The sequence below is a fragment of the Amphiprion ocellaris genome, chromosome 7, assembly GCF_022539595.1.
Source record: "Amphiprion ocellaris isolate individual 3 ecotype Okinawa chromosome 7, ASM2253959v1, whole genome shotgun sequence".
Lineage (NCBI taxonomy): Eukaryota > Metazoa > Chordata > Actinopteri > Pomacentridae > Amphiprion > Amphiprion ocellaris.
Window position 1 is genome coordinate 19106860 of NC_072772.1, and position 22021 is coordinate 19128880.

At 39.3% G+C, this 22021-nt stretch overlaps 1 protein-coding gene across 1 annotated transcript in view; it reads left to right on the forward strand.

Annotated features, from left to right (window-relative positions):
* Positions 1 to 22021, forward strand: part of LOC111569704 (calsyntenin-2) — a 345816-nt gene that overhangs the window by 206729 nt on the left and 117066 nt on the right. The window contains exons 4-5 of the mRNA XM_023272001.3: positions 2819 to 3027; positions 13725 to 13874. Of these exons, the coding sequence (XP_023127769.1) occupies positions 2819 to 3027; positions 13725 to 13874 (359 nt within the window). The remainder of the gene's footprint in view (positions 1 to 2818; positions 3028 to 13724; positions 13875 to 22021) is intronic.

Here is a 22021-nt window from a genome sequence, read left to right on the forward strand (position 1 = left end):
GTTGTTGCCCTTTTCTTTTTTTCACCAGTTGTTTACATCTTTGTATGTTCTAATAAACTATTTAACTGTGTGTGTATAGAGGCCTAAAAACAAACCCTGGCCTATGTTTGTGTACTTGTGACAGGCAGCGATAAGGCAGTGTGAAAATCCATTCTCCCGGAGCTCTGCCCCCCCACTGTTCCTCTCTTTGTTGTCCAGTCTCTGTGTCCAACCGAAGGCATGTTGGGAAGATATTTGCCGCTTCTTTTAATAGGATAATTTCACTGTCATTACCGTACCCACCAGCTAATCCCATAAACCATGTAAACATCTCCACCCCTTTGTATCTTTAAGCAAAGTGTTCCTTTGGCTTTGCAAATCTGAAGAGTTAAGTCTTACTGTAGCCCATCGTCATCCATCACCGGTGGCAGTCAATGAATCAAAGGATTTAATATAGAATATATTGCTCTCTCCCCACTGGAGGGTATTGATAAAGACATTTAAATGTGATGTGTTGTGGGGTTTTTTTTTTATCATTATGTGTGCTTAACATGAATTACTGTTGATAAACTGTCTTATGGGATGTTTAATTAGCACAGTTTGCTGTGCTTGGAGAACAAAACTCTGCTAGATGAAGTGATTTGTGGGATTATTTTGCCGCAGCAACACAATAAAAGAAATTGGGTCCATTGGGTCAGGTCAGACAAAGCACAATGTGACTATTGGTTACCAAACTAATCTATCACAGGCAGTGAACTCTGCCCTGAACCATCCCATCTTAACAATCATCTGAAAGGCTGCAGTAATTAGACACCTCACTCCTTTGTGCCATTGCACTTAAGAGCAAAGTGCCCATTCCGCTGACAAAGACAGAAATCGGTACAAGACTTCTTCTGAGTGTGGACATCAAAGACATTTTTCGCCTTACAAGCCTTTTAAGGCAGCAGGCTTTTCAATGCTAAGGCACAGTACAGCACAAAAGCACAAATACACACAAGACCTCTTTCCATTTATGAAATCACTTAGTTCTTTGTTTGCTCGCTCTCCCTTTTATTTTCTTGTGGCAGAAAATGGCATGTTGACAATAAAGACAACAAGCCTTAATTAAGTGTTACGTTTCTGACTGACAGATACTTAGAAAAAGAAAGTGGCAGCATGACTGCTGATTAATAATTACTGAAAACATTAATAATTGAATTCATTAGCGTGCAGGCAGTGCAAGGTATTTATTGAATATAGTGGAATGTCTTTAAAGCCACACTATAATGATTTATTAGTGTTCTTTTAGTGAAATTGGGGGAATCACAAGGGAAAAATTTTCTCTGTTGTTTCTTTTTTAAGTGGACAAGAGTGGAGAAGCAGAGGTCAAGATATCCTGACTTCCATTATTGTTTGTCCAATATGGTGGAATACGGTGGATCCCCAGAGCTGACTAGAGAAACAAAGTTGCCTCATTTATAATGCAGTAAAATATTATAAGTTATCCTGCCAACATGTAGATTTCCACCACTTACTAAACACAAAGAGTCAATGGTGACTAAACAAAAGATAATACATGTCAGTAATGAATGATGTCCTGTAGGAGGTCGTCATCAACTTTATTCAAGAGCTGAAACGTGCTGATTTATAGCAACAGGCCAGTGGGTAGTGGTGAAAATGGAAGAAATCTGTTCATTTACTGCAGTTAAATACAGCTTAGTGATATTTTTCCACGACTTGAGTGTTTTCATTTTATGCTACTTTATACGTCTACACTACAACTGAGAGGCAAATATTTTATTTTTTACTTAACATTTAGATGAATAGATTAATAATACAAATAAATCACAGAGTAGCCAATTATTCTTTCAAATTAATGCAGTGACACATTATTAGATGAAGATGAAACTTTGTTGATCCCTTAGGGGAAATGTAAAAATACCCAGCAGGTAATATTAAAATCAACTTCATTTAGCCGGCAAAAGAGCTGCAACATTAAAGTGATGTGAAACCATTAATGCATAAATAGTCTAATTCAAAATTAGAATATGCATTATTCTGAAAGAGACCATTCTATATGATGAGCATTTTTACTTTTAGCATTTTAAATGTATTTTGATGCTCATACTTTTGTACTTCTACTCTAGTGGAAATTTGAATGCATGGCTTGTAACAGAGTATTTCTAAACCATGGTAATGTTACTTTCACATAAGTACAAGATCTGAGTACTTCTCCCACTCAGTCAGAGGATAACAGATATCCACAGTGGATAAAAATGACAAGTCAAAGGAGCAGAGTTGTCAGACACTATGTCGCCTTCGGAGTCTCCAAAGTCAACTTGATGAGCGAGTGAGTGTTGAGCAGTTGCGAGCACACGGGGGATGTGAATGCTAGTCCTGTGCTCATTGGAGCTGAAATGCTCCCTTGCAGGGAAGTTTTTCTGCTCATATCAAGCCTGGTTTTCTTTTGTATGTGTTTTGAGACTAATTAGCTGCAATTAGGATGAATGATGCAAATTGCAATGTACAAAAGAATGGTTTTCTCAGCATGTTTTTGGACTGAGGGATGAAGTCAGAGAACCCGGAGAAAACCCACACATGTACGAGGGAACATACAAACTAAATACAGAAAGATCCCAGGCCCAAGCCAGGACGCAAACCTGGGATCTTCTAGCTGTGAGGTGACATTGCTGACCACTGATGCACTGTGCAGCCCAGATAGACTGAAATATTAAGTCTCATCTAACTCATAAGCAAGTCATATTTGCTTACAACTTTGCTCACAAGACACACTAACACTTTATGCCTGTGAAACTTTCCTGCATAAATCTCTACTTTTCTCCCCCTCTACCGTCTGCAGGGCCGTAGTGCACATTCAGGTCAACGATGTGAATGAGTTCGCTCCGGTGTTTCGGGAGCCCCAGTACAGAGCCGCGGTGACGGAGGGCAAGATTTACGACAGCATCCTGCAAGTGGAGGCCACTGATCAGGACTGTTCCCCACAGTACAGCCAGATCTGTAACTACCAAATCACCACCACCAGCACTCCCTTCGCTATAGACCGCAATGGTGAGTAGAAGAGGGAAGAATCTGTTAACAGCATCCGTAGAGCAGTCTATGATGTTTGCTGAATTGCTAGTGTTATTTTGAAAGGCTGTCACTTAATTTATTTTTTTTCCGGTGAATCCTGTTTCTCTCAACCTGCCTCCTCTTACAGCAGTTCTGCTTCACTTATTTCAGTGATTTCCCACAAGGCCAAGAAGATCGTCCAAATCAAGTTTTTGCACTCCCTTTGCTCTTCATCTTATTTACAGATACAAAAAAAAATATTCCATTTCTTTCATAACACAGCAACATCCGTGATCTGAAGACCCATTCATGCATACACACACACTTCACACCCACAGGAGGAGAACGCACATGCTCACACCGCACACACACACCTGAATACACTTTGGTAGCAAAACCTAACACTCTGACAGATGTCTCTCCCCAGGGTAAAATGTGTTCTTTGCTCTTTCCAAGGACAAAGTCAAACTTTGCCCAGAGAGCCATCAGTCTCCACGACTCAGATGAAGTCTATGCACAAACAAGCATGAAAAACACAAACACACACAGACAAAGATAAATGCTGAGAAAAATCTGTGGAAGCTCTCAAATAGCCTCATAAATTTGACTTTGCTGACTTGGCATTTCACTCGGTAGCTTGCATAAAAGCTACAATGTGTGAAAATTGATGATCAAAATATGAAACAGATTGTACCAATTATTCTACAAAATACAAATGGTTGTATTATCATTAGACATGAATACAGACGGGTAGTTTCTCGACTGTAATGACTTTTCTGATCTTTCCAGTTGGATGTCCATTACTATTGTTACACTCATAATTTTTTTTGTCTTTTTTTTTAGCACCTTGCTGGGTAGCTAACACAAAGTCTGTTATGATTGAATATATTCTTTGAGCATACACTATCTGGGCTGTGTAGTCACTGAGTCTTATCACTGTTAGACAAGCTATTCAAATACAGCTGCTGCTACTGGGTCTGCACATATACATGTTTGCTGAGGATGAGTCAGTGGAAGGGACATTGCTGCTTAGACATCTGTTGCTGCCAAATTTCTGATTGCTGAGATATTGCAGTAAAAAGGCTGACAGGCTGAGGTTTGGGCCAAACAACAGCGTGAATGATAAGAGGAGAGGCTGCAGCCTGTGTGCTCTCTCCATTTTGAAGGGGTCCTGCTCAGCCATTGACCACTGAGGAAAAGGCTTCAAGAGCTCTTGAACTTAAGAGCACCTGAGGGAGAGAGTTAGAAGATGGAGGGGTGAAAGCGGAGGTTGGCTGTGAGAGTAAGTGGTAGGACATGATTAGGGATACAAGTAGATGGTAAACTACTGCAGGGATAAGCTAAACACAAAGGATAAGGCTCCGATTGTCAGCAAATAGAAACACAGCTATTTCCTGGTACCCCAAACTTAATGCAGTTTTTTTCCTTTATGCCATTAATATTAACAGGACTAAGGAGGTGTTTTGACAGAAAGCAGCCCTGTATTAAAGAAAGGGGGCTATTTGTGTGGAGGTGCATTTCTTTTAGTACTGCTGAAAAAATTAAATGTGATGCAGGAAATCTGCTTGGACGAATACTACTGTCAAACTCAGGGTTTATCCGACCAAATTACAGTTTGCAATTCTAAAATGTCTACTGCAGCAGTTTTACTACATGGTGTCGCTAAAGTCTGGACACATAGGAAATCTCATTAACTATAACTTTTTTGCCTCCACAGATTAAATATGGCTATTATGTTAAATATATATTTGGTCAATATATATTAAATTCAATATGTTAAAAAAATCTATATATTGAATAAAATGTTGTTAAAAATGTAATTTCTTGAAGATATGTATTTTTGCCTATGTATCCAGACTTTAGGGACACCTGTATATATCAGTACATGTTACCCAATTCAGAAGTAATCAGCCAATTATATGGCCATTATTAGTTGTTAGAACCCCCATATGACAGCCTCCTGCACACACTCAGACCAAACACAGCATTCCATTGTGATCACTGATAAACAAAAAAAGACCAGATATGCAACCTCTTGCAGTCATGTAAATTAATTGCATGCACTCATCACCCTGGAAACCTGCAAAATGAAGCTTTGCAACATGTGGCAAACGTACCAAAAGGGTGTGTTTTAACCTAAACCACGATCATTTCTAGACCTAAACAAGTAGTTTTGATGCCTGACCAAATGGTGAAAGAAAACACAAGTAAACACTGAGTAAAAACAATACTATAAACAAGACCTAAGTCATAAATACTATAATAATGGTCCAAGACGAACTCAAAGTCAAGGCTCCTGGTTGAAATTTGTTGACTTTTGCTACAAACCTAACACTCTAACTTCTAATGGCAGACAGCGGTTGGTCTGTCTAAGTGGAAACCACGACCGTTAAATGGGGGGAAAAAGAAGCAGCATAAAATGAGGTTAAAACGTGCTACTGAGCCTACTACAAGGTGGAGTAGGCCACCTACTGCTGATATCTGTGGATGTGATAACAACTGATAATGGCTGTTTAATAATAATAATATATGGGAGGGTACAATTAGTATTCATGTTACAAAGTAATGCCACATCGTGCCAAGAGATGCTGCACTACATTCAGTATCAGTATTCAAGTCTCCAACCACGCTGGCAGCTCTTTGAGACTCTACATTGGCACTGTGTTATTGTGACCTAAATACTGCCGTGAGCTAAATACTAAATACTAACATCTCAATGACAATGCTAACAGGCTGACATTGAGGTAAAATATTTCGGCTATTATGTTTATTATCTTAGTTTAGGAGCTTTTCATGCTCACATTATGACTAAAAAGTACTAAGTTTGTTGGGTATGTTGTCAGATTTGCAGATTGTTGGTCATAAACCAAAGAACAGGACAGTTTAATTGACCTAATGACCCAAGTTACTACAATTTATTCTGAGGGGGCCATGAATATTGTTTTATTGCAACAAATCCTACAGTTTTATTCAAAACCATCAATGCTACCTCCATGGTGATGCTAGAGTTAATGTCGGGGGATCTCGATTGATGTAGTGACCATGACATCACCCATTGGCTTGTGGAAGTCTTTTGAAACTGGAGGTAACAAGTGAGCATTGTATCTGTCTTGAGAACTCAAGGATACTATAAACAAAGTGAAATAATAGCACACTGTCAATCACAAGGTATCTCCTTCTTAAAAGGTGCACTCCTTTATTGTTAATTTAAAATGGGATAACAACTGACAAAGTGAGCATCATTCTGCATTCAAAAAGTCTTGAAACTAGCGATTTAGACCATAAACACATTAGGAAAATATTTATTCTGGTGATATTGCTATTTTAAGCAGTGAAAACATGATACAGACTGCAAAGGCAGCTGTACCAATGACATATGAGACCGCTATCCAAGTTGACCTTGATTTAACACGTGCGATGGCCAGCTCTCTGTAAGCGTCACGGACAACTTTGTCATAGTGCCCCTTTTGTTGATAAACCCCCACTATGCTGTCCTACTCTCTGTGTGCCAACATGGAACTGCCACCTCCTGGTTTCACTCTAGTTTTATACAGTAGTACTGTTTAATCAGGCACTACAGTTGCTCTATAATACTTCAAGCGTGTCTAATCTAGGAAAATGGGATCAAACTGGAGCTCAGTATTGGCAAATAAACTAGATCATCTCTAGCTACTATATGTCTGTCAGCCTCGTCTTTGCACTATATGACAAGGTCTGTCATCACCATAAGTATGGCCACTGTATTTAGTTTTGAGTCATGCCCACATACACCCTCTTGTTAACATAAACACTCTTTAGCATTCCAGATGTCCAAAACTGGTAAAGTAGTCCCTAAAATCCACTTTATGTCCTCCCGTGTGAGTATTCAACACAACATTCACAAAAAATTACAGTACCTGCTAATTTAGGAACATTGGAGACTGTTGCTACATTAAACATTTTCGGTTTTTCTAGTATTTAATGACTAGAAGAAGAGAAAAGGAGATGAATGCTAGCATTGTCCTTTAAACAAAGACAAAGGGAGCGTAGTTAGGTAAGAATTGCTCTGTACTGGATAGTAATTATAAAGGGATAATGGAGGGAATTCACAGAGACAGATGCAACGATGGTTTGCTTGTGTGTGTATGTTTATGTGGCTTTGATAGAGAGGCAAATAGAGAGTGTGAGATGGAGGGTAAAACAGTCATTTACTAGCTGGCCACCCTTACCAGCAGTCACAGCACGCACAGCCTGCTGACACGGATAAGTTGATGTAGTAATTGAAGGAGCAGGAATAGGAACCTCTGTCATGCAGAAAGGTGTGGGAGTGCAAGTGTGCATGCATACTTGTGTGTGTGTGAAGCAAAATAAGAGGGAGAGCAGCACAACAGATGAGGCAGCAAACAGTGAAATGGGATGAGGCTGCAAAACATTGAGACAATGATGTGCACTGAGAGAGAATGGAAGAGTTGGACGGGGGGGACTTTCTAACCGAGGGAAGACAGAGAATGAGTGATGAGGAGGACGGCAAAGTGAACAATGCCATCCTCATATGAATTACAGCTAATTCTCCTACTCACACACTCGAATTCAAATACACTACATCATCAACATTCAGCTCCTTCTGCACCTGCACCTCTCTCCCTACAATACGAAAACCTTAGGAAGCATCCAAATACAAATCGCAGTAATTCATTCCGGCTACGCTTCAACTCACAGCCTATAATGGCCAATGGGGTCTCCTTTCAATACACTTTACACCCTGCAAGTGTTCTCCATCAGGGTGTCCCCCCTCCCTGCCCAGGCCTGGCTGCGTGTATCGCATTGTCATCCATCTGTAGTGGAGGAATCATCAAATATTAACAGACACATTAGGACTACAAGAACTCCCTTCATGCACTCTGCTCAGCATGAGAAAAAGTGCTGGGTTGGAAAATGGGTCATGGCTACCAACAAGACAGGAAACTGTCGTACCTATTCTCCACCAACATTAAATAGGTTCTGTTCCAGTTCACGCACCTAATTTTGTTCTGTGCAGAGCATTTCAACCAAAAATAAATTGACTCCCAGCTGGAAACAATAAATAATATTTTTTTTTCCTGATCTAAAATGCAAATTGTGACATGAACAGTGAACATGTCATATTCTATAGGTTGGAAAGGGAGATGACTTTTGTTGACAATGCCTCCTTGATTATACCGGTAATTCCACTCTAAACTGGTGAAAACATACACTGGTCCACTCGATAGAACCAAAGTTCTTATGGAAACTCTGTTTCAGTGACCAGATATGGTCTGGATGTTGAATGTCCTGCAGAGAAAAATGGATGTTTTTTATTTCAGTAGTGCAGCAGAACTGTATAACATTAACAAGATAATTGCCATGTGTGTTCCGATACATTAGCATCTCTAAGATCATCTCAAACAAAACTATAATGAATTACAAAGCTGAATTGTGGGTTTTGGATTGCTGTAGCAGTACAGCTAGTGCAGATGTGAATTCCACCTACGTCCGGTTTGAACTTGATTTCTAACTTCACTTTTGCAGCAGGGATTCATGAACTCTACATCAACCCAAACCCAAAGGTAGAAGAACCAGGCTTCAAAAGACTTCATCAGTTCAAACATGATTATTTAGGATGAAGATATTGTTAAATAGCAGGCTATCGTTGAGTGAGTGTTACTGTTCAGAAACAAAGGAAGAAATACATCATATACCAAGTGAAACACCACACAAATCTGATATAATTGGAATATGTAGGAATTAGGGTGTTAAACAAGACTTCCAAGGACTGCATTGTGTTCCACTGCTGGTTGTGTTGGGTTGCAGCCTTGGATCACACTCCTGGGTTGCTTTTATGCTGCAGTCTGTCCCTTTTGTACTCCTGTATAATTGTCTGACACACAATGGACAATTCAAAAAAGATTAAAATTGATGCAGCAGAAGCAGACATATTGTCTTGTTTATCACACACTCTTCTCCCTTGACAAAACCTAAAATTACAGTACTTTACACACAATGCAGCTCCACTGCAGACACGTCGATCAAAGATTTGGGTGTATTATGTTGGTAGAGGCTAATGTAGCCTTGAGGGACTAACTTTAAGTAGAGATGAGGAGTGATTTACAGAGATGTGCTAAGCTTACTTCCTTTAACTCCACACACACCTAGATTTTTTTTTTCATTTTCAAACTTGTAGTTTTTAGACTCATCTGTCTCAAGCTCATGTCACTAGAGACATTTTATAAGATGTTTCACATTTCCCATAATGCAACTCATTACTGACAAATATATTTGTTTGAACTTCACTCCCCCAACTGTAACACAAGGCTTTTGTAAATTTGTACTCTCTAAGCCCAAGCTGAGATAACTCCAGTGACTTTTTCTGATTCCTCTTCATGTGTTACAGTGGATATAGTAAAACGGTAAGTGTAAGTGCAGATTTCACTCTCTGTGATGCTACAATAATCATCAGTCATTAAAACTAACAAGGACCTTGCTGTGACTCATGTCAGAATTGATAAACAAAGCGTAAGAACTTCCAGAACAATTGCAGTCCCACTTCTGGTGGATGATGATACCGTTAAAGGCTAATAGGGGTTGGTGGAGGAGTGGGGTATTTATTACCTGAAGAAAAGGAGGTCAGCAGGGGGACAAGCAGCAACATTGTTGCTGCATCAGGAAGCGTCAGGGATTTAATGAAAACGTGGTCTTAATTTTGAGAAACATTAGCACTAATCAAACCACTTTGAGAGATAGAGGCTGCCTGTCATCTCTGCCATGATCTCATTTGTTACAGTGATTATATGAAGGCATCATAGTTAATTTGACAATGCTATATAATGATGGTTTAAAATGTAATACCCATTACTCCTTTAAGCAAACACACAAACACTGTGTATAAGCAAAAAAAAAGCACCAACACAACAAAAAGCGTGTTATCTGATGAGTCAAAAATGCCATAAACACATGCAAGGTTATACAGTAGGACTCCTGTCATGTACTTTCCCCAAGGCAGAGTATAAACAAGTGCACTTAACTTTCACACTTCTGTAGTTTATGCTAAACTCTAAAGTAATATAGGTATTTTTTTCTAGGCATCAGACTGAAGAACAGATCAATTGAGAATAAATTTGAATAAGTACAGATGAATATCAAAAAATATCTGTTGCACATTGCTTATTACTACAGTAATATGGAGCTCATTTAGCTGTAAAACCTCACTCAGCCATTTTACGACTCTATAAAGTCAGCTTCCCAACCACTGATTGAGAAACTCAACACTGTTTCCCACTTATACCACACAGATATGGGTTTATGCTATTTATGGCAGGGTAAAATGTTTCACAAAAACATTGCACTTAATACATTTTAGAATAACTTCCCAAACCACTTCATTTTTATGACTGGACAAGAAATTTCTGTGAGGAAAACTCTGAGGCAACAGCCTTATTCCAGATTGGAGATGGTAGATTCAACACTGAATTAAATGATAGATTAAAACTTAGTGTAGAATTTCAACTAAAAGTCCTGTGCACTCGAAGTATTGTTATCTTACAATCTAAATATGCTTTTAAAAATTCATTATTACTGAAATATCTTGTGTCTCTCAGATAAAAATCCGGTGAGCCTTGGAAGTAGGCCTGGTTCTAGAACAAAATGATTTAAATTAGTGTAGGTCCTCTAAGATGGACACCTTAAAGTGATCGTTATCCACCTAAAACTGATTATTGCCCAGTTTATGTACATCTACAGCTGCTTTTATTTGGATAAAGCTGTTGCAACATGTAAATAAACATCACTTTACATCCACCCATGGTAATACTAAAAGTGTGTCTTCATGAGATGTATCATCTGCATTGTTAATTGACCTAAAATTTAAACAAACCTAGCAAAATATGGCATAATGTTTGCAAGAATATTCTGACCATTCCCTATTTTTAAATCACGAGCAACAAAATGTCCACTTTTACCTCACTTTGTGACTGAGTTGGGTCTTTGGCATATTTAGGCAGACCTGCAAAAGCTCCTTTTTACTGAGCTCATCCTGCACTGGCTGAAGTTGAAGGCCAAGCGTTGGTAGAGTCAGACAGCTAGAGTGTGCTGGTGGTAGCAGATGCTCTAACTGAGACAGCTGGCTTTTGCTGGTGTCTTTAAAATGACTTTGCTGTGGGCAATGTTGCTGTTTTCTTCATCATCAGTCACTGTGTCTGCAGCTCTGGAGGCTGTGTTGACGCTAGTTTTTGACTTTGGCCTTGACAACCATTTCTGAATATTGATGTAATGATATCTGGTCAATGAAGAAACACTAATTAACTGAAGTTGTTTAGCTGCACTTAGAGGCACCCAAGCACAGTTACTTAGACCAACACCACACAGCAGACATTACCAATTCCAGTTGCTGGTACTACATGCACAACACTTGCTTGGTCTCCTCCATGTTGATTCAAATCCCCCATGTCAAACATCCATATGAATGTCAGGACTCAAGGTTTCCCAGCAGAACGCTGCATTATAACAAGATGATCGACATTATTCCCTGTACCAGTTGGTTTTCATAATGCTGTGGCTGATCGGTGTGCCTTAACAATCACTAGAGTCAAGAGTCCTTGGGGTGAAGTAAACATCAGTATAACAACCAGATCTTGGAAGACTAGAATAGTGTAACGTCTTTTCTGCTATTTGAAATGTTAACAAAGTCGGTCCTGTTGTCCTTGATTTTACTCATATGAAGCATCCTCAAACGTCATAATGGCACATTGGGGCTGAGAAAGGTCAAATTTCCTGGCAAGGAAGTGCCTTGAAGGCTGCCTGTCTGAAACATGAATTAAGCTGGATGACGGAGCTGACTCTCACACCTTTAGGAATGAATGAGGATCTCAAGGTCTTCCTGTGAAGTGTGCTGTTAAATAAACTTAACCTGCTTCTAAATGAAAAAATTGACTTTTTACGCTTGTGTGTTTTATGTATTAAAAGAAAAAAAAACATTTCTTACAGAAAAATGTTCGATTGTTGTATCTTACAGAAAGATAAACTCCTGTAGCTTTTTCCATTTTGCTGAAATGTGAAGAATGTATTTTTCAGTTTTTCTTTCTGATTGTTTTGACTGATGTCAGTCCTCATGAGAAACCCTCATTCACATCACTTGTAGATATAAATGTGCACACATCTTTTTGGTAGGAGTAATTGTCCTGAAAATGTGTTTTTCATGCTTCTTTGTGTTTTATCTAGATAAATCTGAAGTTGTGGGACCCCTGGAGCCATTTGTACTGTAAATTCATGCTGTGTCTTGTAAAATTTATGTATGCTTCTGACTTGAGGGGTCGTCTTCAACAGGATTGGAGATGACATATGCTTTGGGGGAATCTTATGTGTGCAGGACACAGCTCCAATACGGCTGTGGTCTGTCTTTACATTATGAGTGCTACTGTGGGCTGTATTTAAGACTAATCATGCATTGCACTCAGCAGGAGCTCCCATCACCACTCACAGTTAAATGATAATTCAGGGTGTCCTTAAAGTCTTTTTACGATTTTAAGAATTTATTACAAAGGCAGTTGATAAGATATCTTAACCAGATTTGTTTTGTTGTAATCAGTGTTTATTAAAGTTTGTAATCACATTGAAATTGTGTGTTTTAGGTATACTGTGGGTGTTAAATGGATTGGAAGGGGTGGGCCAATTCCTTGGGCCAATTCCTTGGCCACCACGTTCACCAGATATCACTCCCTTGGACTTCTTTCTCTGGGGTTATGTTAAAGATATCGTGTATCGAACAAAGATACGGGACATTATTGACTTGAAGCAAAAGATTTCTGATGCCATTGCCACCATTGATGAGGCTATGTTACAGCAAACATGGCAAGAAATTGAGTATTGTCTTGATGCGCTTCATGCAACTAATGGTGCTCATATAGAGGTGTATTAAATGAGGTGGAAAAAACTTTGACAACCACTGATTACAGTAAAACAAATCTGGTTAAGATATCAACTGCCTTTGTAATAAATTCTTAAAATTGTAAAGAGACTTTATGGACACCCTGTATATTTTTGTTCAGAATCTATCTGTGGGTGTAATGCATACTTTTGCACTCCTGTAGAACTGGTCCTGCTTGGAGGTTATTCAGGCAGAAGCTACGATTAGTCTCAGAAGGTTTCTGAACACATGCTGAGGACCCTGAAACTGAAGCAGCTAAATAGAATTCAGCCATCAATTTTGTTTACACCTGTGCTTCTCTTAATGTGAATAATCAAAAGTGTCTTCTGTGAGGACTGCCTGTAGACCAAAACAAGAACGTCCAGTCCTCTCTAATGAACGGCCTCATATTAACAGTAATTGTCTAAATTGATTTCAGGTGTTTGGCTTTTTCACTAATGGGAAATCTTGGCACAATGGAAATATACTGAAACTGAATGATGAATACAGAAACCAGCTGCACAGAATGCCATAAGAGAAAGCTGGACCACCAACTTTACTTCCCCAACCAGACAATATGAAAACATTTTCTTTACTGACATAGCATTGGGTGATTTTTAGCTTTTGGGGTCTTAAAATTTCAAACAATGGAATTTGTGGCACATCAATGTGCCAAACTGTTGAGCACAAAGTACTTTCATTAAGAGACACAATAGGTGGACTGGGCTCTACAATACATTTTAATGAGTTGCTTTAAAAGCTGTTTGGGTTGAAACTGACCTTGACATTTTCTCCACACCAGGTAACATCCGGAACACGGAGAAGCTGAGCTACGACCGGCAGCAGCAGTACGAGATCCAGGTGACGGCGTGGGACTGTGGCCAGAAAAGAGCCCTACACAGCGTCCCTGTTCGCATTGACGTCAAGCCTGTCTGCAAACCTGGCTGGCAAGGTTAGCCCTCGTCATATCTGTTTATGTGCAAAGATTTCAGGCAGGTCGCACTGTGCAATGTTTATCCATCCCGAAATGGAGATGCAGTTGTCTGTGTGAGATTACTTCAGTTTGTACAGTGCGTGTGTGTCTCTGTGTTCACAGATGTGTTTGTTTGTATGCGATTACTGTGTGTTCCTGCTTACCTCTAAATGTGTGTCGCTCGCTGTAGTCTGCATGCTTAATTTTTCTCCATTTGTGCTTGTCATAGTGTCTGGGTTTCTCATCTCTCCTTACCTTTCAGCTCTCCTGTTTTTCTCTTTTTTTTCCCCATTTCTTACCTTCTTCCCCTCCCCATTGCTCTCTCCTTCCCTCCCTGAGGAATTACCCTGTCAAGTTTAGCTGGTGTGATCAACAACACTTTACTAAGAGCACCTTGACTCAACCAATACGCCTCCAAGCACATCAGAAAACAGTCGTGGCAGCCCTAATAAGGCCCCAAGTAACGCAAAGACAAGTATCTGAGTGATGCAACAACAACACAAACAACACTCAAGATAACTGCAGACGCAATTGACATTTGTCAGGGGGCAGCGGCACATGTGATGAAAGACAAACACATGCTGTGTGCGCCTTCGCATGCAACCATGTGCAATCTGTGTTGTTCTGTCATTAACAAGGTGATTCATGTGCTCTTTGGCGTCCAGCCATTTATCGTCCCACAGGACGCAATGTTAGCAGACTGGTGATAAACAGCGGTAAATGAGGACCCTGGCAGCAGCTCAGTGGCAGCCACTGAACCCTGCAAAAACTGTTAACTTGTTTGGCTCATATTCAATCTTCCAATCTGTGATTCCTCAAAAGAAGTGGCAGCACATGCCTGTGGTTTTGGATCAATTCAGATGTCTCTGATCTGAACCAAATTTCCAATAAAAAGTCAGGATCTTAAATTATACCAGAAAAAGCTAAATTAATTTATTTTGCATCAAGAAAATACATTATTTAAGGGATTTCTTAGGATTGCTACTGTTTCGTCAGTAACAACTTTACCAGATTGGTGTCTGATTTTAAGATCAAGAGGAATTAAGGTCATTGAATCAAACAAATAAAAGATGTGAAGAAATGAGGTTTAAAATATCTTTAAGAAAGAAATTTCTACCTTTAGTTGTAAATTCCGGATGATTATATGCAAATAGGACAAAGTCATTTTAGCAGCACTTGGCAACATGCTGTGTGGTGTTTGTTCATGCAAAGGAGCACAGCTTCAGAGAACAGTGATGGCAAACTGTATCACAGACTCGATTATGTGCAGTAAAAGCATGCAAAAACTACAGACACACAACAGAGTAGGTGACAAGAAAGAAAAGCTGCATGTTATACAAGCACAGCAACAGACAAAATATAGTTTTTTCCCACTTTAAAATAGTACATTTTCAGATGTCCATACATTCTGTATACACTTACTGTGAGCATGTATGTAATTTCAGTGTGTGCACAGCATACATGCATTCGCACAGACACACATAGAGCAGTTGCTGGTGTACAGGGTAATTCCTGCTCTCTCTAAATTCTCAGCGATTATCCTGTCTCTGAAGACTGGCTGCTTTTTAGCTCAAAGTTATGTTGAAATGATGCATACAAATACACACAAGCACAGATACACTCGATGAAATGGCGGTTGTTGCCATCGGCGTTGTTTGGCTGTAGGGATGAAGGGAAGGATGGAGCAGGAGAAGTAAATGCCATGGCCAGAGATCAGGGGCTATTTAATAGGCCTAGTGGTTGTTGTATTAAAGACAGGCTACTTTGGGAATGTCAGACACACACACACACACCACACTTGGACACAAAAGATGTGCTTTCGTGCAGTTAAAAAACTGTAATCTGTCTGATCAAATTAGCTATGGTCTGTGGCTCTGGACAGCAGGGCTCAGCTGTGTGTTTCTCTACCAATCACAGCTCCTCACTTGTTCCTGGAAACTCGTACTGATGGGTAGTGCCTGTGCACACACAAACACACACACATTCACAGAGGTGTGTACAGAAAGTTGTTTCAGCTGCAGTAGACAACTGTTTTCAGCTACTTAGCAATTAGCTGATGAACATAGTGGAGCGTTTAACAGCTAAAGAACAAGATATTTCCCATAAGAGTTGGTAGTAACTGAAAACTGCACTGAAGGAGACAATATTTGACTAGCATTGATCTGGTGTTCGGGACAGTTTGAGAAAGGACCCAAGTGATACAGACAGGACGAATAAACAAAAAGTAAACTTTAATAAAACATATGGGTAGTGATAATAGAAGGTGGCAGGACAGTAGACTATAACAGGTGCCACTGGAAAGTCTAGGTACAAACAGAATGAGACCAAATGAAATCCAAAAATCAAGTCCAACTACAAAACTAGAAAAATCGAAAAGTGAAAGTAGCAAAGGGCAGAGGGAGAGACTGGACTAAATGTACACACAATGGCTAATTAGGAGAGAAGCATAGACTGTATATATATATATATATTAAAAAAAATGGATGTAGCAGAAATTTTCTAAATCTGCATTCTTTCTGACAGCCAGCAGGTTACAAAAACAAGTCTGATTGTATAGGATTCTAGGAGAAAATGATCCAGCTTCTCACTTATCTGTTAGTTCAGTAAACATTTTTCCTAATATATTTATGGTCTTAATCTCTAGTTTCAAGCACAGAGGACATGAGTAAAGATAAACACTAAGGGACAAACAACAGAAAAACAAGGAAAGCAACAGAGACCAGAACATCTAATGGACAGTATCGTGTTTGCAAATAAATAAAAATACTGGTTCATTACTGCTGGATGGGCAAAACATCAGCTAGCAAGTTAACACTATAAATTTAAAAAAGATGCATCTGTGTTTCTGATTCCCCCAAGTGACCAAAATGGGTTTAAACTTAGAGAATAAGCCAGTTGTCATCTGGTGTTTCAGGTCTTTTGACATAAGTCATCCTTGTCAAGTGGCCTAGCCAGGGTTTGTCAGGTTCCTGCTTTGATCTGCAATCATCGTGCATTTTTAGCAGCCTTATTGGTGGTTCTGACTGGATGATCTTGTGTATTGCTGAAAATTGTTGTGACAAAAGTCTTTCTAATTGGGTCCCTGACCAAATGGCATCCACCACTGCACCATTTAGCAGCTGGTCAAGAATATCAGTGCCACTTCCTCATGTCCTTTGGACAACCACTTAAAACATGCGCCAGGGATTGTGTGTCTTACCGCATTTCTGCCAGACCCCAGAGGAAAAGGCTTTATAGGCTTGGGAGGATGTTGCAAACCATCTGCATTGGGAACATGATCCAGCATGGCCCAGCCTTCTAGACCTCTAAACTAGTGATCTTGTAATCAGCGGTTTGCCAGATCATGTCCATGCTCCCTGCTGCTGCTTCCCCACATCTTGCTAACCCGGCTGTACCTCTTCCTGGACCACATGATGGTTCTCCTCCATCTGAACTCCTTTGTAGCGATGCCATGGAAGGCTGCCAGTCCTTGCACATGCCGATGCCAATGCTCACTGCCATGGTTCAGCCGGTATGTCACTTTGTTTCTTTATTTTTTCAAAGCCTTTCAGTCCTTTCAATAACAGGAAACTACATTGTCACCAACTTTTTTTTCCATGCAAGTGCAATACAATTGAAAACTTTTAAGACTATTATAGTCCATCTCATATCTTGTCTCTTCATCTCCCCGCTGTCCACATAGAAACACAAACATGTGAACACACAGAAGAAAAACTAATAATGGAGTGAGCTGCGGTTGAGACTCTTCTCATTGTTTGACAGGATGGTTATCAGTTTTATTTGCTGTAATACAATGTGTCTAACACCACAATAAACCCTTTGACAGAAAGCTTCATGCAGTCAATCTTACAGCCTAGAAGCCTGAGACTAGCAGTTTGAGAAAACACACAGTGTGGAACAAGAAAAAACTTCATATTCCTGTATTTGTGTTTTCTTGGATAAAGTTTGAACACAGAAGTCAACAACACTTTTACAATGACATTAGAGAGAACTTAACCTCCACAGCTTTACCAAGGTTGCTGAAATGAAATTAACAACCCATTCACGGTCACAGTACAGCATGACATTGTTATATTTCCATCTATATATAACTAACAATGTCGTTAAAGAACATTTACATGAGCTGAAATGCAGTTGCTCTTTTGTCACACTTTCCATTCAGTGTCTACAATCTGATTTTATTCAAGACAACAATGTGGAGGTGGAAACACCTGACCATATCATGATTTTTACCTAATAGCTTTTGTCAGCAGCTCAGTGAAAATGCAAACTGCTGATATTTAGCAGGCCTATATCTATTTTCACCTGCGTTTGGTGAGTTGAAATGCCTTCATTTGCTAAGAAGCACTCACAAAGTCTCTATAAGGAAGTCTTGGTAGCACCCCAAAGCAGTTATATAGAGCTAACAAGACCAGACCCTTTCTAAATAAACACGCAAACCGTTGTTCTTCTAGCTGCAAGGCAACGGTGCTAACTACCGATGTAGCCCATTTTGGAAATATGTTTAAAAATGTTAACCTTTAATTCAAACATTTTCATCTATTTAATAAAAATAAAGTATTTGCTAAAATATATTTTAATTTCAGTCTTTCTATGTACAACAAAAAACATCAATTTTCTTTCTTTTACGGTTAATGAGTTAGAATGGTATTTTACATTAGGGCTGTAAATTCAGTGAGTTTTTGGTTTACAGTCAAGCTATGTGCATTGTTAAAGCTGTGACGTGCAGGCTGAGGACCCCAAAAAGACCCCCTCAAAAAAGTATAAAATACAGCTGCTACAACAGTGAACAGTTAAAAATACTTAAAGTCTCAGATGTCAGACTGTGGAGCTTAAAAAATTAAACTAAAGATACTTAAAACAAAAAAATCTATCTTTAAAGTCACCTCAGTTTAGGGGTTCAAATCTTGAAATGAAGTTCTTAAACTAAGACTGTAATTCTTACAACATGGCACATATTCAAGATGTCTTATCTGAGAATAATTTAAATTCATCTCAGTTTAGAAATGACCATTTTCAAACACCTAATAAGAGACTGTGATAGACTGGTGACCTGTCCAGGGTGCCCCCTGCTTTCACCCTAAGTCAGCTGGGATACCTCAGCCTCCCTGCTACCCTAATGAGGATTAAGCAGTGTATAGATAATGATGGATGTTTCAGACATGTAAAACCACAGTATGTGCTGGAAGTAGTTCTAGTTAAACCAAGCAGCTGCTTCCAGTGTTAACACATGACATCAATACATTTCTATTATAATGACCATTTGGAACAACAACAAAATTATTCTACCAAATGAATCCTATTTAATTAGAATAATTACCTTCAGAGCTTCAGTTCTTTTAAACTGGAACCCACTGACGTTTGACAACAACAAGAGGTAGAACATCGTGCAGTTATATTTTATGTTTGTTCAGAGAAGCAGATACATGCAAAAATGTTTTTTGTTGTTTTTTTTTTAATATTTTTGAAAATGTGAGGCCGCGGTGGAGGGTAGGTAGGTAGGTTGGTGAAGGTAGAGATGTGGGGGGGGGGGTAGAGGGAGCTACTGACCGAGCATGTCTTCAACCAGCAGCTCTTTTTCTTTCTTTTTGTCTTTCTCTGCCTTCTGTTCTTTTTGTTCCATCTCCTGCGTATTCTTTTCTGTCTTGTCTTTTTTTTCTTCTGAAAAAGCTGAAGAAACTCCTGTACTTTTTTCTTTTTCTTGTTCTCATGGAGTTCTTCTTTCTCCCCTTCCATGGTTCTTTTCCTCTTGCGGTTGCTGGTTTCAGACTCCACTTCTTCATCTTCAGGTGAACTCTGCCTCTCGGCCTTCGTGAGCTCTTTGAGATCTCTCGGCAGGAAGCATCCATGGCTTTCTGCAGCTCTGCAGTTTGGTGGTGGGATTGGTTGTAGGAACCACCCTGGTGTTTTGAATTACGTCTTTGAGCCAATGTTCACAAATAAAAAAAAATGTACAAAACATCTGACACAACTTTATACCTTTGGTACTGGTATGTCTGTAGCAGCTGGTAGTTGTTGTAGAGGTTTCAGTAGATGCCAGAGTAAAGTTAGAGAGGGGGGAGAGCAGGGAGTGAGGTTTGGGGTGATGGAGGAAGGAGAGAGGGTATGCAGGTGAGAACAGCCTTGCTGCTGTGGTTGCATGTCTTCAGAGCAACCAGCTCCAACAGCCATTTTTCTTCTTCTCTTTCTCTGCCTTCTGTTCTTTTTGTTCCTTCTCCCGCTTAGTCTTTTCTGTCTTGTCTTTTTTTTTTGTTTTTTTGCTCTGAAAAAGCTGAAGAGGCTCCTCTTGTTTTTCTTGATCTCATTGAGCTCTTCTTGCTCTACTTCCGTGATTACATTTTCCTCTTGCAGGTTGTTGGTTTCAGGCTCTACTTCTTCACCTTTCTTCATAACTTTGTCTTGTTTTTCTTCCTGCAGTTGTGTCTCCATCTGTTTTGGAACCTTTTCTTCATCCTCTAGGTCTTTCTCAGGCTCTTTCTCTTCCTCCTGTAGTACTTCTATCTCTTTTTCACTTTTAAGACTGAGGATCTTCTGTTCCCTCATGTTGAGTTGCTCCTCTAGATGATTAATCACTTCTTCATCTTTGTTCTCTACTTTGTCTTGTATTTGTTCCTGCACTTGTGACTCCTTCTGTTCGGGAACCTTTTCCTTCTCAGTTGCATTGTTCTCCTCCAGGTCATTCTGAGGCTCTGTCTCTTCCTCCTGTAGTATTTCTTTCTCCTTATTACTCTTCATACTCAGGATCTCCTGTTCCCTAGTGTTGAGCTGCACCTTTAATTGACTCAACTCTTCTTCTTTTGCCTTGATGAATTTGGCAAATCCCCGCCTCTCGGCCTTTAGGATTTCTTTCAGTTCTCTCAACTCATTCTCCCTGCCCGCCACAAGTGAAGCCTTGATGCCAACAATACTGGAGCTCAACTCCAATTTATTACTGAGTGTCCTGTTTTCTTTCACAAGGTCTGTGATATGTGCTTCTAGGTTGTTGTTGTGCTCTCTCAGCTGCTGGATTTCAGCATAGGAAGCATCCAAAGCTGTTTGCAGCTCCATGAGTTGGTTGGATAGGATGTAGGGACCACCCTGGCAACTTGGATTCAATCTTTTAGCCATTGTTCACAAGTAAAAACACAACTTTACATAGTTGGTATTAATGCGTCTGTCGTAGCTGGTAGTTGTTGTAAAGGTTTGTTGCAGTCGTATACTCCGGTTCTTTGTCGTACTCAAATGAGATGACGGTGTAGCAAAGTTGGGCTTCTTCAGTAGATACCAGTTGCTGCTTACTGTCAGACTGTCCTGTATTCCACACACCTTTGACTTTGTTTATGTCGCCTAGCAACAGGACCATGTTTACTTTTGATGATTCTGCATCTCAAAAAATAACAACATTGTGGAATAAGTCCATTATTTTGCAATTAAATTCAAAAACTCAACTCTTATACATTTTATTTAAGTAAAAATCAAAGTGAACATTATTGTCAGTGTCTCTACATGTGCATCACATATAGAGAGATTTAAATGACATTTTTGAAGTTCCACAATGTCCAAAAAAGAATATATATATATATATATATATATATATATATATATATATATATATATATATATATATATATATATATATATATATATATATATATATATATATATAGTTCGCACACACACACACACACACACACACACACACACACACACACACACACACACACACACACACACACACATTTAAGATTGAAAAGGATCCAAAAGAATACAAACAGAAAATGTGAATACAGTGCAAATAAGTACAGGAGTGCAGAACTGTAGTTGCAGCAGCATACTGGAAGAGACCGGACAGACTCTTAAAGTGTAAAGTGCTGGATGTGGGTGTTTGTGAAATACAATGAAACACAATAAAAAATTCGACATTTCAAGTTTTTTTTTGTTTTAGCTTTGACGGTTAAGGTTTTTAGGTCATGAAAATCTGAAATCCAGTATCTCATACTATTAGAACATTTCCTAAGATCAATTTTAAAAAATAAGATTTGTAGAAAAGAAATGTTCAACTTCTTGAAAGTATGTTAATTTATACACATTAATATTTGGTTGGGGTATTTTACGTCAAATTACTGCATCAATGCAGCGTGGCATGC